General features: G+C 35.2%; 1 protein-coding gene across 1 annotated transcript; it reads left to right on the top strand.

The window, feature by feature from the left end:
• Positions 1-241: 241 nt before the first annotated feature.
• LOC120348811 lies at positions 242-18,985 on the top strand. The gene is made up of 4 exons (XM_039420971.1): positions 242-1,546; positions 2,975-3,062; positions 12,302-12,535; positions 18,662-18,985. Exons 1-4 carry the CDS (start codon positions 1,326-1,328, stop codon positions 18,773-18,775), a joined length of 657 nt encoding a protein of 218 aa, XP_039276905.1. The 5' UTR covers positions 242-1,325; the 3' UTR covers positions 18,776-18,985.
• Positions 18,986-19,722: the final 737 nt, after the last annotated feature.

The raw sequence follows: 19,722 nt of genomic DNA, 5'->3' as shown, positions 1-19,722 counted from the left end.
AAAAGATTATCCAATTTAAATAAAAAAGTGTACCTACCGAACAGCCTTAATAAGCAACTATCTTTTGAATTTCATGTCTCTTGTTCAAGAGATTTGTGCATTATTTTGAAAATGTAAAATGCTATAATAAGCATTATAATTTGCATAATTAAAGCACTATATTAATTTGCGGCTCTATAATTCAGTCTGTATAGTAGGCTATACAGAGCGTTTAGTTTGACACTGCTTTGGTTTGAGCACTACCGTTACCGTACATGAGTTTACAGTGTAATACACGGTATTTTTCTAGTTTGAACCAAATCTATAGATTACTACGTTTGGTGTCAAAAAAGAAGTTTTTTGTTAATATTAAAAACTAATATTCATGATTTTGCGAAGCTTTTTGTTGAAAATGTAATTAGTCTGAAACCAGGCATAACTCGTCGTATTATTTTGAACGAACCTGTGAAATTAGCTACCGAACCGTATCGTTCAGCTTCAGGATACAACTTATGAGTATACCTATGAGTATAGGCACTAGGTACCGGTAGTTGAAAATTTAATTTTGTAGTTACTAGGCTATTCAGATTTTACAAAAAACAACAAAACTAATGTAAACCATTGAAGCCGATGTTGGGTCAAATAACATGCAAAACAATTTTGGTATGTTTTCTTTATATTTTAAAATACTATGAATTGGGCGTTGAGTCAAAATGTAGCCTACTTGATACTGTTTAATTAGTTCAGATGTAGGCCTATGGTGGTGAAATCCAGTCGAGACTTCTGGTAATACTTTTGATTTTACTGATTAGATTTTATCGCTATGTATTCGATAAGACTAAGGAAAATTTAAATAAGAAGCAAATGGCGCTAAGAGCTGCGGATATAGAATAACCTAGTAATTATAATTTCATTACCTAGTAGAATTATTGTAATAGTACAGAGTGGTTAAGTGATAACGCTGTTATAGAATCTATATTTCAGTTTGTTTGTGTTGTATTGTATTTGTATTGTTTCATATAAACATGAACATCAGTCAAATCCCTCATTTAAAAATTAAAGTTTGGCAAGAATAATGATTTTAGAAATTCAAACTGGCTGCACGCTGGAAGGTTTTGGCGCGCAAATTTTCAACCAATCGTGTGCGTCGTAGCCTTCCCTAAGTATTGATTGCCGATACCTTGATTGGCTGACCGTAAGGTCTAACCATCTCGGATGAATTCTCGCGACCTGTGTGTGTATTGTGGTGGATTTATCGCTAATTATTATAGTGATACAGCATCAATCAAGTCCGATTTCAAATGATTTATCGTTATTTGTAGTAATTTTCGAAAGTTGAGCTTCCCATGGCATCAGTAGAGGAAACATGGCGAGGTTTGGCTAAGGACATTGGAGCTTCTGAAGAAAAAACCAGCGAGTGGTGGACTAGAATAGTTCAGGCCTACAGTGAAGAAAGTAGAAAATTTCATAACATCAACTATTTAGCAATTAAATTAGAGAATTTTGAAACAATCAAATGCAAGTTGAAAAATAGGAATGCTGTTGGAATAGCTATATTTTTTCACCAGTAAGTATCCTACGTAGGTATATCTAAGAAAATATTATACTTATAAAATCAAGAAAATTATGCTAGGCCTATGTATACCTACATCTTTGCCAATTATTCTTTTTTATCAATTCACAATACCAGATCAAGCGTTCAACTTACAATAATTATTATATATTTTACTTTCTTTCTATTTTTTCTCTGGATTTTACAAGCTAAACCTGATTAAGTAGTCTATAGTACGGTACGGTAAGCTAATACATGATATTATGTCCACTTTATCATGTCTCAAAAACTCAATTATTACATTCATGATCAAAATAATGCATGTACCGTCGTATTTCATATTTTATGGCAAATCTTAAAAATGTAACATATTCATATTTTTTGGAACTTCATCATTATTTATAGTTCAAGTAGGGTATATTAAAGTGCATTATTTGAACATACCTATATTTGCAGAATTGTATATTGTTTTGTTTTCCGAAATATTTTGTTTTAGAGGAAACATCACTGGAATTGAATATAATGAAATAAGGTAACAAATAACTCATTTATTGATAACGAATTGTAATTACAATTCAACTGATTAATCAGTTGAAATGATGAATTTTGTGCTAATCCATAATTACATTCATTCATATTTCTGAAATACCATAATCTCTACTAGTAAAATTAATTGAATGGTTGAATTTGGTAGGAAAAAATTAAAAGTTATTATTCATTAGAAAAGAATAGATTTTTGTTGTGTCCTTCTTGATGCATGCATTATTGTACTCGATTGAATAATAACTAATAAGGATAGAGTTGCTAATGAAAACGAGAAATTAGCGATGTTAAAATACGTAATACGTATTAAAATACGATGTTACATCGTGACGTGAAAATTTGAATATAATTTTTTCCAATTTATGAAATTATTAAACTCTCCCACAGGAGAAAATGATAGAAACTTCTTGAGCATAAATTTTCACCTGGAATTTATCTAATAAATACATAATATTTATAGCCTTGGCTATATATATTTTCTCCTTTTAGTTTCTCCTACTGTATTCAGGTGGTCGTATCAAGTTATCATTAGTATGTTCATACCTACTGGCTGAATCAATTATTGATTCAATTTGATTGATAGAATAATAACGTATTTATTTTTCAAATAAAAAGTATAATACTATGTTTAAAAATGTATCATATAGGAGTTAAATCATCTTAACATTATATTCTTATTTCGGTTGGAGGTCAATCAATGATATAAATGCATTCCAGTTTTTCAAATCACTTAGAAGGTTATAAATTTCCATTACCGGTATCCACTTATCTATTTCAAGTTGTGATAATCATTTGAAATCGTATAATTTATTTAATTGACTTTTCCAGATCTGAAATGTGTATCATAATAATACGGTATGTGACTTTCAACTTCGAATTAAGACTAGAAATTTTTTACAGTTTCGAATATGATCCAAAGATGGTGGACTGCTTCAAAAAGAATCTAGAACACTTCGATATTTTCGCCAATGATTGTGCAATCAAATCGGTGAGTTGTTAAATGGTACAATATTGTTAAGTGATCCAATGCTAATATCACTAACCATCATAAAGCTTTGGTTAAAGCATAACTACATGGGTAATGTGTTTTGAACTACTCTTCATATAACATTTTTAGTTACACATATTTCTCTAACAATTACTATTGCATACGATAAACATTCATTCTATTAATTTATTCTTCAATGTGAGAAAGCAGAAATGATTTAAATATCTGTTATAGGAATAATCTATAAATTTGTTGTCTACTCGTAGGTCTACATAAAATACGGTTACTTGAAAAATGGTGAATAGGAGCTCCAGTTATACTCATTCCTCTGTGTAACCTATAAACTAAGAAAAATGCTGATAATTTATTAAATTTAAAGTAATATTTTAAGCTGATGCCGTAAATTCAATATCAGCAAAAAATATAATAACTCCAATAAAATAAAAAAGTGGAATAACATGCTATTTACCCTCTATGAGTTGATAAATTTGATGCATTCCTAACCTTTTCCATCTTTCTTCATATAATTTTTGTTAATCTCTTTCTACAGAACAACGATCCTCGATCTATTTCTCTTCTTCTCCTTCCTTTTCTTCTTCCACCTCAACCTTCAACTCCTAGTTCTGCTTGATACCAGAAATAAACAGTATATGAATTTTTCTTGATTTCTCTTACTGATATGCACCTCCTCCTATTTCTCTTCTAATTCATCCTTCTCTTTACCTCCCCGATTCGATTCCTCCGCCATCACCCACCTACCCTTTCTCTTCCTCCTTTTCATCCCCCACCTCATCTTTCATTTCCTTCTCTACTTCTTCTTTTCTTTCTTCTTCCTCTTCCACCGATAATGTAGATTCTTCTGGCTCCTTCTCATAATTCAAAACTTTCACATCCTCCCTCTTCTTTTTCTTATTATCATTTGCCTTCTATTTTTTCCTTTTCTTCATCTTGTTATCTCTCCCTTGTCTTCCACCCTATTCTTCCCCGTCTACTATTTTTTTCTCTTTTTATCTTTCTTTATATATGATATTCATGATCAATGTTGCTCTGAATACAGCGATCTGTACAATTAATTAATCGATCTTACTGTGGAGGAAGTATTTATTCATTTATTCACTACAGTGAGATTTACATTTTAAAGTCAGCACCTCATTAAAATTTGTATTCTATTGTGTCATTAGTCAAAGCAGATAACTCCATTCTTTTCTAGCTCCGCGCTGCTGTCAAATCGTTTGTACATTATGTAGAAATCTAATGAAATGACATAATATTTTATTTCAGTTATGAAAGTTTATTATTAAATCATGAAAAATTTATTTTCTTGAATAAAATATATGTGAGATAGAATAGAAACAAGAATCAGCAATAATTTTATCTTTGATGTTCGTGAATTCAATTTTTAATAATAATATTATGTAGTAATAATATATTCAATTTGTGATATTCATACATATGTATATGATCTAATACTAGTAATTAATATTATTCTTTCTTTGATGTTCGTGAATTCAATTTGTAATAATAATATTAAAAATAAAAGAATAATTTTCAAAAAGAGAGTTGTTCTGGTTGGATTATAAATAATCCCAAAAGTGGACTGTATAAATTTTAGGGGGGTTTAAATATTCAAATGGAATCAAGTTTACTTAAGCACAATAATGAACAAAAGAAAGGACTTACCATGTTTTTCGCCAGTACCTATAATATCATAAGCTAATTTGTGTATTGGGGATATAGGAATATGGAAAGAACAGTTATTAGAGAAATAGGGATTAAAGGAAGGTTCAATAGATACAAATTAATAAAAATGATTGGTTATGAACACAACCATTGAAAAAGTTTCCTGATTCAATTACAGTATCACTTTGAGAGAAAATTACAAAACTTCTGACAAACACCAAATAATAAAACTAATGTGAGCTTCAACAATCTGCTCCAAAGTTATATGAATTAAGAAAATTAAAAGGAACGCACAACGATCTTTCCTCAACATTTGGATTCATTACTACAACGACAAGCAACAACCTTTTTAAAACTGTCGATGTCGGACTGCGCAGACTCCTTTCAGCTTATGCTATAACTAGACAGAGGCGTTAGTATCGCTTTTGCCGTGAATTTGAATGCCGTCTGAGCGACATTCAAAAACTACGACAATCCATTCCCCCCACCCTGAGGAGATATGGTTGTCCTCAGAGACGCAAAAAATAAGACAATGATAAAAATTTTACAAATAGAACTATATGACACTGAGGCGACCAACACCAAGCTATAAATCACATTAGACCTCCTTATGAGATGGATAGCGCCAAAAAATCACACATAACCACATGTGCAGAAAAGATAAACCAAATAAAATGACGATGACAACTGAGATGGGAGAAAAATAGGATAGATGGGTTTTTTTCTTCACTCCAGCGGGGCGATCACTAGAGATTTGTATTGGAAGAAGCCCACGGAATTGACAGGATATCAAGGTAGGAAGTGAAATCATTGGTGGGGTAGGATATATCTCAATACAACGACGAAGAAGAAGAAAAAAACCGACAAAACAAAAGAACAACAACAAACAAAAGAGAAATATACAATTATTGAGGGCGACAGATTGCTGTCAACCTACTGATTGGGGAGTGGATACAATAACTTGGACACAGGTCGTCTCAATTGACCAGTAGACAACCGCACTGTACCCACTCTAACTACTCCATCTGCTCCTGGAAAAACTTTCACTACTACACCAATGGACCACCGCAAAGGGGGCAAGTTGGGTTGGTCTACTACTACAACTGTACCAGTAGTAAGAGGTATTGAGTCTTTATACCACTTCCTTCTAGTTTGCAATTCATGCAAGTATTTTTGCTTCCATCGTCGCCAAAAGGATTGAACCATTTGACTCAAATTCATAGCGAGTCAAACGATTGACTGGCTGATTTTCCACATCATACATGGGTAAATATTTTAAGGGTGTCAAAGTCAAAAAATGCGCCAGTGTCAACGCTTGTGGGTCGCTAGGATCCGCGCTTAATGGATGCAACGGCCTTGAATCAAGAACAGCTTCAATTTGAACTAATCTGCCGAAACTAGGCAGATGTCAAAAAATGGAATTGGTCGACGCTTCCCAATTCAACCATAAGTTGCAAATTTCTTTGCCGGGGTTTATATTTTTCTTATTTCTTGCGATGTATTTTTTCAAAGGTTTGGTTATTGTCAATTACCCTTGACAAATGTCAAACTGGTACCTACATGGAGAAAATTGAAATTTTTTGCACTTTGAATTCTACATCAAAAATGTAGAACTGAGTATTTGCTGATTCTGATGAAGAAAGAATTGTTTGATGGACTCCATATATTCAATACTTGAAGGATTATCAACAAATAAATAAAACTAATACTGTATTTAATTCTTCATAGGTCATAGGTAATAGGCAGAGTTGTTTGCCTATGACATGAAAGAGATGGGACTTGACCGATTTTACGTTGGCTTCCTAAAGTCCACCGAAATTGGGGCTCCCAGGTGGCAGAAATCTCCACTCTATACGATAGTCAGCCAACTGGGATGAAAGTGTTTCCTGGAAAGCGGCAGAGCTCAACAACTGGGCCAACTGTTTGAAACAGTTATCCCATTTTAGGGATACATTTTTGGGTTGACAATGAAAGCAAGTGTTACATTTATGTACACGCTGACGAACAGTCTCACGTGCGGCCAATATCCAAAATTTTTGTCGTGATAATGACAGCAATAGGTGAGAACCTGCATGACAATTACTAACATGATAGTGATCGATCAACAACGAGACAAACTTACTAGTTTTTGGAAGAATAATAGAATGACAAAAATCAAATTCCATATGGGCATTATTCAAACGACCACCAACACAGATTTTCTCCTTCTCTACAAATGGAGATAGTTGTTGAAAACGATTAGGACAAATTTTCCCTTTTTTCAATAGAGTAAATTCTGAAGAAAAATGGATTTTTTGAACAACTTTACACAAGTAGAGCTCAGCCACGTCCAAATTTGATTCTCCTGGTTGAGATAACAGTTTCAATACCTTCAAAATGACTATCATAATATTCAACAAGCGATGATAACTGGGGCAACGATCAATCAAATTATAAATTACATTCTCAGGAGGCATTTTGATCTGAGCAATGGCTACAGCGCAATGATGTTTTAATTCAGGTGGGTTTTCTATGACCTCAAGGTCAGACCTTATGGGCCACTGACTTTCACTCATGGACAACCAGGTGGGTCCTGTCCACCACAATTTATGATCAACAAGAGCTTGTGGAGTTGAGCACCGGGACAAACAATCAGCCGGATTTCCGGCACCAGCTACATGCATCCAACAATCCACCGAACAATCTTGATCGAATCTTAGAAACACGGTTAGCAACAAACGTCTGCCACCTAGATGGAGGAGCACTAATCCAGTGTAGGACTACCATGGAGTCGGAAAAAGCCAACACTTGATTGATCTCACAACGCTCTCGAATAATGTAAATGGTTGAGTTAAGGAGGTCACACAAAAGTACTGCTGCACATAGTTCCAGACGAGGGATGCTGACAGTCTGAGATGGCGCCACCTTTGATTTGCCACATAGCAATGAAATTTGATGAGGACACTCACCATTTTGAGTTCTCAAATAGATGATAGCTCCATACCCTACCTCTGAGGCATCACAGAAATCAATTAGGGTGATTACAGAATCAGGAGACAATCCAACATATCTAGGGATTGACAATTCAGATAGAAGCGCAAATTATTTCTCTTAATTTTCCCACAAGATCCGAATTTCAATAGGAACCACATCATACCATTCCAACTTCAAACTCCATAATCGCTTAATTAGGCATTTCAAAAACAATACTACAGGAGCCAGGAGACCAAGAGGATCAAATATTCTCGCTACCATTGAAAGTATATAACGTTTAGTAACCTCTTTCTGCTCTTGATGTACAATAAACCGAAAAATAACAGCACTAGGTTGCCACTCAAGACCCAAAACAGCCAATGAGTTACCAGTTTCAAAGTCTTTTCCCAATGAGGATTTTTCATCATCAGAAAATTGAGTCAATAATTCGGGTGAATTTGACATCCATTTAGTCAATTTAAAACCACCCTTTCCAAATAATTCTTTGGACTGACTATAAAGCTGACTAGCTTCTTGTAATGATGGAACAGAAGAAACTAAGTCATCCATGTACATATGAACCGGGGGATGCTTTTCTGCTACTGGAAAATTCCTACCTTCCTCCTGTACCAACTGACGAACAGTTTGAAGTGCCAAATAAGACGAAGAGGTAATGCCATACACTACACTATTCAATTCATAGATTTCAATTGGGTCAACTGGCGAAATTTCCATACTATTCTTTGATATTTCCGACAACTCTCTTCAACCATTATCATTCGATACATTTTTGAAATATCTGCCACCAAAGTGTAGAAAAATAACCTGAAATTCTCCAGTAATATGAAAATATCAGTCTGCAATTTTGGACCAACATGCAAGATATCATTGAGTGAAGAACCACTACTGGTTTTTGCGCTAGCATCGAAAACTATTCTCACAGGAGTGCTAGAGCTACGAGATTTCACTATAGCATGATGAGGTATATAGTAACCTTGTCTATCATTCTGATTTTTTATCAATGACATGTGGCCTTGATGCAAATAATCGAGCATAATTTCATGATAAGAAATTCGGGCATCTTCTGAACAAGCTAGACGTTTTTACAAATTCAACAATCTCTTTTTTGCCATAAAAAACGAGTTACCAAGACAATCTGGTGAATTTACAAATGGTAAGGCAACAACAAAACGACCAGAGTCCAAACGGCAAACTGAGGATTTAAACTGTCTTCACAATCAATTTCTTTTGGAGTGGGCAAACTCCCCAATTTGGGACACTCCTCAAGTTCCCAGAACAGACGGATCAAACTATCCAACGGTGCACAAGCTAGTAGACAATTATTGTCTTCAGAATTAGAATAAGAAATTTTTGAAAGTGGGGCTCGACCCATCAGAATAGCTTCCAAGACGCTAGGTATAATTTTAACTGAACCCACTCCTTCTTCAAATTGACTAGGTCTCAACAAAGTAGGTATTATTTCAGCTCCCAGTATACCATCAACATTAGCAGGTATGTGGAATTTATCATCAGCCAGTTTCAATTTTTTCAAGTGAGATAATTGAGAAATATCACCTTTATTTGAGGGCAATTTATCTACAATACGATCAAAAACTAGTGACTGAACTGAAAACGACTTATTTTGTTCAGTCCTTGATGAAAAATTAAATGCTGTATGACCACGCACAACAGTTGTACCACCCCCAAAGCCAGTAGCTGAAGCTTGTAAACGACTAACAGGCAAACCCAAACGACGACAAACTCAAGTTGTTATAAAATGATGCTTACCTCTATGAACGACAGTGACTACAGCAGTGGACAATAAAACAGTAGATTACTTGGGTTGATTATTACCATTCATCATACTGGAACAACAGCTAAGAATCGGTTCTTCAGTATTTCCAGTTGTACCACTTGCTTCAGATTTATTTTTTTCTAAAATCAAAATGCAAAAGTGAGTTGTGTGGTTTATTACATTGATTGCAATCAGGGGCGAGGTGTGACTTTTTGGCTCAGTCATCTCCAGGAACAATTCAGTTCAAAGTTTGAATGAAAGCTGCACCCCCTCCCCTACTTTAAAGATAATGTTCCATTTTGAACGATTATTTATCGAGAAAGATGACATCTAGTATAAGGTAAGCTTATTATTCAAAATCATAGAGTTGAAAAGTCTAGAACTTGGTTAAATCTCAAGCTCGGAAACTGGCCCTCAAATTAATTTAAAAAATTGAAATGAAATTATTTTTTCTATATTGATTCATACAAGTAGGCTACATCATAAAAAATGACAGGGAGAGAAAAAATAAGGTAACCTTGTGCTATTCCTCTCCCAAATTTAGATAAGGTTACAAATAGTCAAGTTCAAGTCTTAGATAAGATTACACATAGATAAGGTTAAGTCTTTAGTTGTTCACTTTAGTTTTTCACCTGTAAGTTGTTCTCTAGTTGTTCACTTCACTAAATTTTCAGTTCTCAATTATTTTCACAAAGTAGATTTTTAAATTTAGATGCTTCAAAACCAAACATAGAAGAAATAATAATTATTATTATCAATAACAAATTGCAAACATAATAATTATCGTATGGTTTGCAACACTGCCGCGGAACAGTGGAATCGCAGAAAATAGCGATGTCTATGTCGATGACTATGACCGTTACTGATTGAAGAGTGGTGGGAACCAATGCTAAATAGCATTACTGGAATCGCATATTTTTGAGAATTACATTGAACGGATGGAACTGATGATGCAGTAGTCTACTTAATTCAAGCTTGGCGCGCTCACAAAAAATGTTTCTCTTTTGGTTTCTTCACCTTTTTTGTATTTATTTCCAATATTTTTAATTTAATAATATACACATTACATATCAATTTCTGTCCAGTCATCGGCGAATCCAGAGATGACCGGACGCCTCGCCTCTAATTGCAATTCAATGAGCTACGACAATCACTCACAGCGTGATTTTTCAACAAACATCTAAAACAATAGGATTTAGCCTTCATAAAACTGAATCGCTCCCACGGCGATAATTTCAGGAACGATCGACAATCAGTCAACTTATGTGGTCCTGAATTGCATTTCAAACAACGGTCATTTGATTTTTGATTTTTATCAGATGATTGAACTGTAAAAGTCTTAGAATTGGACGAATTTTTCACAGTTTTCCACCATCAAAATTAGGTTTATCAGCTGACAACGACCTCAAATGTCTTCCTACAAAATCCTTATAATCAGGCAAATCCTTATCACGATAGGCTGATTCAAATGCTCTCCTTGATGTAGCATCCAATAGACTCAGACCTTGATACAAAATCGATCAAGGATAGAAGTTAGGCCCGACTTAGATTCAAACTTGAGAGCCTTGAAATGAAATATTTCATTCAAATGGGCATTTATTTGTGACCTGGGGTCATTTTACCGAGCTATCAAAGCCTCCCATATGATTTTATAATTCGTAGCAACCGGGGTCAAGTTTTGACAGATATTTTTGGCTTCGCCGCTTAGTTTAGAAACTAAGTACTAAACTTTATGTTTGTCAGAAAGTGTTGTATTTTCATGCACCAAACTCTTAAACAATTCATAAAAAGATGACCATTGTGATTGCTGTCCAGAAAAACTAGGCATCTCAATCTTGGGTAACATATTACTATGATCATGTTGACTGCTAGACGTTGTCAGTTCTGCTTTAGCACCATCTAATTCTTTTTTATTAAGATTTTCCAATGCTAAATTAATAACAGCTACCAACTCTAAATATGAATCATAGAATTTAATATCATAATCCGGGTTCAACTCAACTTCTAATTCAATAACAGTACTTTCAACCTGGGAGTACGGTTCAACAGTAGCTGGAATCAAACTAGCCAATGCTCTAAATTGTTTAGAAATTTCTTATCAGACAATTTTTTTATTAAGTCATGAGCTCTCTGAATTCTTTGGAATAATTGTTCTAATTTAGCTATGTTAATGCGTAAGGACTTTTCAACTTTCTCTTTGTCAGACATTTGAAAAGAGATACACTACAACACACTTTACAAAAATATTTCCCAAAGCGATGTCAATAAATTCGATTGAGACAGAAACTAGCACAATATTGCTGATAGAACAGCTATCTTGAAATGAAGATAAGCCTAAGTTATCTTCAATTGAAACAAACAACAATATGTGATTGATGAACAAACTTGTCTGACTTGCACCAACAAAACGTAACTTGTTGTAGACATAACTCAAAAATTTTGTTAGGTTAGCCATCTAACAAAATTAATAAAAAAATTCAATTCTGAGTCAATCCAGGCGCGAGTGGACCAAAGATGTTCTGGTTGGATTAAAAATAATCCCAAAAGTGGTCTGTATAAATTTTATGGGGTTTAAATATTCAAATGGAATAAAGTTTAATTTTGCACATTAATGTCACTATAGTGAAAATGTGTTCTAATAATTATGTTTATTCCCACTGACTTTATAACGTGGATCTCACTAGGCATATACGAGTAGTGAAATAATAATATTAATTATATCGAGTGACCTGGCTGGCTCAGATCTGGTGTCAGGTAGCAACTGATCAATTAGTGAAAATTATGTGTTCTAATGTGTAATTGTGTGTGATAGGAGAGCGAGCTGTACAAGTCAGTGGTGAGTTTGCTGGAGTCGGTTGACACGCACAGCACCGACGAGCACAAGACGGGAGGGGTGTTTGGGGCGGAGGACGGCCACTACTTCCTCGACCTTGACATGGCCGTTTTGGGCGGCGACAGCGAGTACTATGCCACCGAGTATGCCACCAACATACAGGCCGAGTACGACTTCCTGCCTGAACCAATGTACAAGGGCCTTAGACTCAAGGTCAGTGCTATTTTAAAATAGAATAGAATCACTTCTTTATTTGTTGACGTGGCGAAGTTTGGACAATAATGTCCACTCTACCACTTAACCACATCGTTAGCAAAAAAAAAAAAAAACAATACAAAATATGCAGAGATAATAAAACAAATAGAAGCAAGAAATGACAATAAAATGTAATAAATATGAGAGTTTAATATTGAATAATAAAAATCTCACTATCATCAAATCTATATACAGGGTGATTCATAATTATGGTAAAATAATTTAATACGTGATATTAGAGGTAAAAATAAGAAAAAAAGTTCTTATAAACATATATCCATAAACGCTTAATTAGCGAGCTATACAGAGTGAAAGATTTCGCCCGGAATTCAGTTCCTCTGGTGAAATACACCGATGCTGAATTGTTTGGGGACTAGTTTTTGAAAAACTTATGCTGGATTCATATGGAAAAATATCTGGAAAATTGAATAAAACTAGTCTGGAAGCTGTAGTGCGAGTAGTTTTTGAGAAAAAAGTTGAAATATGCAAAAAATCTAAGTAGAAAAACATAGACTTCTACGTTTGATGCCCAATAACTTTCTTTAATGACCAGTAAACAAATAATTTTTCACAATAAAAATTGTAGAGAATTTAATTCTGAAAAGAATGATGTAATCTGTATAAACTAAATTTGAATAAAAGTTGGATGAAATGTATTCTTATGTAGTACATTACACCACAAAAATTTGCTGTTTTATGAGGAGAGAACTAATAACTGATAAGTTGTAGCTGATTGCAAATAAAATATTCCGTTTTTTATGAAAAGTTTTTTTTATGAAAGTAGCATATCTAAATGACATTAAACTTATACCAAAAGACTAGTAGATTATGTCATTAAGCCTGGGAGGAAGCTCGAACAGAAGTAGATGATCTCCTATGATTCCTGCCCAAATGTTTACTGAAAACTGATGTTGTGGAAGATTGGGATTGATGGCATGAGGATTCTCAGATGCCCAAATATGTTATTTGTGGACGTTAACGATAGCTGTTCTTGTAAAGTGTGCCTCGTCGGTAAATAAAACGGTTGTTAAAAAGTTTGGGTAAACAAGTTTTACTAAAAACCATCGGCAAATACCAGCACGGGGAATACAGTTTCGTGGCAATAGAGTATGAACTTTCTGGAGGTGGTATGGATGTAATTGTTGCTCTTTTGGTATCCTGCAAATAATAGATTGATTGACATTAAACTGCACTGACAATTTTCTTGTGTTCTTCTCGGGATGTTCATAAATTTCATTAAGAACTTGTTCTTCTAACTCAACAGTCTTAGTAGATCGGGGTCTGCCTGCATAAATGTGCTCTTTGGATATCAAAGAATCTGTCTCAGACAGACGTTGATGAATAGTGGCAAAAAACCTTGAACTTGGACATACTCGGTTAGGAAAGTTCTCTTGATACAAACGTCTTGCTTCAGTACTATTACAGTAGTGTCCCATTCCATACATTAAATGCATGTCAGCTAATTCGGAGTATGAATAATGTCTAAAATTACCTGCCAGTTTTTAAAAAGTTAACACAAAAGCAAAGTGAAATGGTTATAAATAACTGGTTAATAGGTTAAACAAAAAACACAGCGCGGCTACAGTAGGCCTAACTTACAGTTTGTTTTTTTGTTCAACAGTGAGCTAAAATATTTGACGGCATTCTAATTAGATTGGATTTTCATGCAACTAACCATTTATCTCTACTAATATTGATTGGAAGATCATTTCATTAGTACGACATTATGATACAGAATACATATAGAGTATAATGAGTTATCAATCACACCAACAACTTATTTATTAAACATTATACATAGGAGGAGGTGATAAAATGTATAATTAAGATTCGGAATAGCATTCAGACTCCTGAATGAAGTTCTTCCTCTTTCTCAACTCCCTGGCCTATAACTTTTATTGCAAAAAAATGATTTGTTTACTGGTCATTAAAGAAAGTTATTGGGCATGAAACGTAGAAGTCTGTGTTTTTCTACTTGAATTTTTTGCATATTTCAACTTTTTTCTCAAAAACTACTCACACTACAGATTCCAGACTAGTTTTATTCAATTTTTCAGATATTTTTCCATATGAATCCAGCATAAGTTTTTCAAAAACTAGTCCCCAAACAATTCAGCACCAGAGGAACTGAATTCCGGGCGAAATCTTTCACCCTGTATAGCTCGCTAATGAAGCATCTATGGATATATGTTTAAAGGAACTTTTTTTCCTATTTTTACCTCTACTATCACGTATTAAATTATTTTACCATAATTATGAATCACCCTGTATAAAATCGAAATGGCACTCACTCACTGACTGACTGACTGACTGACTGACTCACTCGCAGAACTAAAATTCTACCGAACCAAAAACGTTCAAATTTGGTAGGTATCTTCAGTTGGCCCTTTAGAGGCGCACTAAGAACGGATTTGGAAAAATTTCTAAAGATATGTCCAAAATCTGCGTTTTCCAGTGTTTTTTAGCGTTTTCTCAGCTTTATCGAAAACAAATGAACAGAGAATGTTCAAATTTAGTACAGAAGCTCAGCTAAAGTGTAATAATGTTGTGTTAGAAGGAATTTGAAATAACGCCAAAGATACGCCCAAAATCTGCGTTTTTTTGCGTTTTCTCAGCTTTATCTAGAATAAATGAACAGAAAATGTTCAAATTTACTACAGAAGCTCAGCTGGGGTGTAATAATGTTGTGTTAGAAGGAATATCAAATAACGCTAAAGATACGCCTAAAATTAGCGGTTTTTTGCGTTTTCTCAGTTCTTTCATCAAGTAATAGACAGAAAATGTTCACATTATGTAGGCGAGCAAAGCGAGCCAGCTGATCTCATTTTTGGACGATCCAGTCGGGGGTCCAGGGGGCGGAGTCCCCTGGCTAGACGGATATGGCAAGCGAAGCGAGCCTGACGGCTAGTATTTTATAAAATATCTTTGAAAACCCTCAATCAGTAGTATTGGACTATCGAATAAGTTATAACATTATTACATCATCAAAGATCTATTATAAAATATTTGCGAGTAGGCTACAATGGGCCTCTTAGCAGAAGTCATACGGTAATTCGGTATTGCAATGGGCCCCTTAGCAGATGTCATACGGTAATTCGGTACTACAATGGGCCCCTTAGCAAAAGTCGTATGGTAATTCGGTACTACAATTGGCCCCTTAGCAGAAGTCATATGGTGATTCGGTACTACAATTGGTCCCTTAGCAGAAGTCATATGGTAATTCGGTACTACAATGGGCCCCTTAGCAGAAGTCATATGGTAATTCGGTACTACAATGGGCCCCTTAGCAGAAGTCATATGGTGATTCGGTACTACAATGGGCCCCTTAGCAGAAGTCATACGGTAATTCGGTACTACAATTGGCCCCTTAGCAGAAGTCGTATGGTAATTTGGTACTACAATTGGCGCCTTAGCAGAAGTCATACGGTAATTCGGTACTACAATTGGCCCCTTAGCAGAAGTAATATGGTGATTCAGTACTGCAATGGGCCCTTTAGCAGAAGTCATATGGTAATTCGGTACTGCAATGGGCCTCTTAGCAGAAGTCATACGGTAATTCAATACTCCAATGGGACCCTTAGCAGGAGTCTTATGGTAATTCGCTACTACAATGGCACCCTTAGCAGAAGTCATATGGGAATTCGGTACTGCAATGGGCCCCTTAGCAGAAGTCATATGGTAATTCGGTACTGCAATGGGCCCCTTAGCAGAAGACATATATGTTAATTCGGTACTGCAAATGGCCCCTTAGCAGGAGTCATACGATAATTGGTACTACAATGGGCCCCTTAGCAGAAGTCATACGGTAATTCGGTACTGCAATGGGCCCCTTAGCAGAAGTCGTATGGTAATTCGGTACTACAATTGGCCCCTTAGCAGAAGTCATATGGTAATTCGGTACTACAATGGTCCCTTAGCAGAAGTCATATGGTAATTCGGTACTACAATGGGCCCCTTAGCAGAAGTCATATATGTTAATTCGGTACTACAATGGGCCCCTTAGCAGAAGTCATACGGTATTCGGTACTACAATTGGCCCCTTAGCAGAAGTCGTATGGTAATTCGGTACTACAATTGGCCCCTTAGCAGAAGTCATATGGTAATTCGGTACTACAATTGGCCCCTTAGCAGAAGTCATATGGTGATTCAGTACTGCAATGGGCCCCTTAGCAGAAGTCATATGGTAATTCGGTACTACAATGGGCCCCTTAGCAGAAGTCATATGGTAATTCGGTACTACAATGGGCCCCTTAGCAGAAGTCATACGGTAATTCGGTACTACAATTGGCCCCTTAGCAGAAGTAATATGGTGATTCAGTACTGCAATGGGCCCTTTAGCAGAAGTCATATGGTAATTCGGTACTGCAATGGGCCCCTTAGCAGAAGTCATACGGTAATTCAATACTCCAATGGGACCCTTAGCAGGAGTCTTATGGTAATTCGCTACTACAATGGCACCCTTAGCAGAAGTCATATGGGAATTCGGTACTGCAATGGGCCCCTTAGCAGAAGTCATATGGTAATTCGGTACTGCAATGGGCCCCTTAGCAGAAGACATATATGTTAATTCGGTACTGCAAATGGCCCCTTAGCAGGAGTCATACGATAATTTGGTACTACAATGGGCCCCTTAGCAGAAGTCATACGGTAATTCGGTACTGCAATGGGCCCCTTAGCAGAAGTCGTATGGTAATTCGGTACTACAATTGGCCCCTTAGCAGAAGTCATATGGTAATTCGGTACTACAATTGGTCCCTTAGCAGAAGTCATATGGTAATTCGGTACTACAATGGGCCCCTTAGCAGAAGTCATATATGTTAATTCGGTACTACAATGGGCCCCTTAGCAGAAGTCATACGGTATTCGGTACTACAATTGGCCCCTTAGCAGAAGTCGTATGGTAATTCGGTACTACAATTGGCCCCTTAGCAGAAGTCATATGTAATTCGGTACTACAATGGCCCCTTAGCAGAAGTCATATGGTGATTCAGTACTGCAATGGGCCCCTTAGCAGAAGTCATATGGTAATTCGGTACTACAATGGGCCCCTTAGCAGAAGTCATATGGTAATTCGGTACTACAATGGGCCCCTTAGCAGAAGTCATACGGTAATTCGGTACTACAATTGGCCCCTTAGCAGAAGTCGTATGGTAATTCGGTACTGCAATGGGCCCCTTAGCAGAAGTCATACGGTAATTCGGTACTGCAATGAGACCCTTAGCAGGAGTCGTATGGTAATTCGCTACTACAATGGCCCCCTTAGCAGAAGTCATATAGTAATTCGGTACTGCAATGGGTCCGTTAGCAGAAGTCATATATGTTAATTCGGTACTACAATGGGCCCCTTAGCAGAAGTCATACGGTAATTTGGTACTGCAATGGGCCCCTTAGCAGAAGTCATACGGTAATTCGGAACTACGGTACTGAACTATGTACTGTATTGAATAAAAATACTCACATACAATCACAAACTTATTGAGAATCGAAATTCCAGTTTTCTACACCAGTATCAATTTTTGGTGAACTGTTTCAAAGGGTTTAGTGGACAAATAAGCTACCTGATTATTTTACTGTTTCAATTTTTTTTTCATAAAACAGTTTACCAAAGATTGATAGATGGTTCAGGCTACCAGTAAAAACTGAAACCGAGAATTTGTTAATTTAATGAACATGTGGTTGTGACTGTTCCTAATATTTTTATCTAATGTGGATAACTACCACAAAATTAAACTTACTATTATAGAAGATATTGATTTTATTTGTTTTAAAAGAATTTTGTTTTGAAAATTGATTTCAATATCTGGATCTCATATTTATTCTCATCATAACCGCATGGGAGAAGTTAGTATGACACAGATTAATATGCAGAGGATTAACTCTATAATGCTTATGTTAATATTGTTGCAACTACGAAAATTTAAAATAAAAACACATTATTTTGTGTTTTCTACTAGAAATGTTCTATTTTCATAATACCAGGGTTTATTAATGTGTTTTTATTTCACCATGGTAAAATTCTACAAGATCTCTGAATACTGTTCAATTTATTTAAAATATTTGATTTCAAAATGTTATTTTTTCCAGGTGCTTCAAAGCTTTCTACAGATACCAAATATATTTGCAACCAAAGAATTCAGGGAGAAATACGAGGAGCAAGCCAGAGCTAACATACAAAAAGAAGTTGAAAAGCTAAAATAAATGTATTTCTTATCGGTATTTCAACTTTTCTAATCAAATTTGTGCAATTGATTGAAGTCTCATATCAAAGTTGAGATAGAATAAAAATTCTATTCATTGTATATTTTTATATGCCTAATAGTGTACTTATTAGGTATGGTGAAATAATGAGAGGAGTCAGCTTGTACGTGTTGAACTTGAATTAAATTCAATTGTTTTGCTTAATGCTTATGTTGATCTATTATTTATTAAAAACCCGCTCAACTGAAAACACCTTAGTTCCAATCCCCTGCTGGAAGATTTGCATTGAATGACAACTCGGCTGACGGCTTTGGCTAAGCCTAGATAAATTATATCATTTCAGAGAAAATACGATTACCGAGTACATATCAAAGAAAATGTTTTTTCAAGATATAAAAGTGAATTTATTATTAAAATTATTTTCTTTTAGTTTATGTCATTTTTGTGAACCGGCAAATAAAGTTATATTTTATAGACATTGAATGAGATTTATTCAAATGATTCAATAATATAATCAATGCTTGTAGTAATTAGTTTGAATGGAATGGATCGATTGCATCTATAATGGTGAGATTTACTTTCACTGTCAGCATTCTTTATAAAATTTATTGATGTTTCCCATTCAATAAATGCTGACAGTTTAAAACGAATCTCAATATAGAACATTTGAAAATGTAATATTATTTATAGTCATGAGAAAATTTATTTTAAAAAACTACATTATTAAACCACTCTTTAGAATTTCATCTGTCACTCCACCTTAATTTGTACCCTTCAAATAGATACAATTCGTAAATTGTACCCTCCATAAAGATACAATTTGAAAATTGCAACTTAGTTGAATCATCCTGATGGCCGTTTTCACACTTACCGATTGTCGACCGACATTTTTATCGCCGCGACACTCTTAAATGTCATCCAATTGGCTGAGAACTAGCCAATCGGAG

This window comes from Nilaparvata lugens, chromosome 2 (genome assembly GCF_014356525.2).
Source record: "Nilaparvata lugens isolate BPH chromosome 2, ASM1435652v1, whole genome shotgun sequence".
Classification (NCBI taxonomy): domain Eukaryota; kingdom Metazoa; phylum Arthropoda; class Insecta; order Hemiptera; family Delphacidae; genus Nilaparvata; species Nilaparvata lugens.
Note: the sequence above shows the minus strand (reverse complement) of the source record. Positions and strands in the feature narration are given on the sequence as shown.

Excerpts from the sequence above, each read along its gene's own strand:
- LOC120348811 (XM_039420971.1), top strand. The coding sequence starts at position 1,326 with ATGGCATCAGTAGAGGAAACATGGCGAGGTTTGGCTAAGGACATTGGA. Across the intron at positions 1,547-2,974 it reads ATAGCTATATTTTTTCACCA|TTTCGAATATGATCCAAAGA; the intron begins GTAAGTATCCTA and ends AATTTTTTACAG. Across the intron at positions 3,063-12,301 it reads ATGATTGTGCAATCAAATCG|GAGAGCGAGCTGTACAAGTC; the intron begins GTGAGTTGTTAA and ends TGTGTGTGATAG.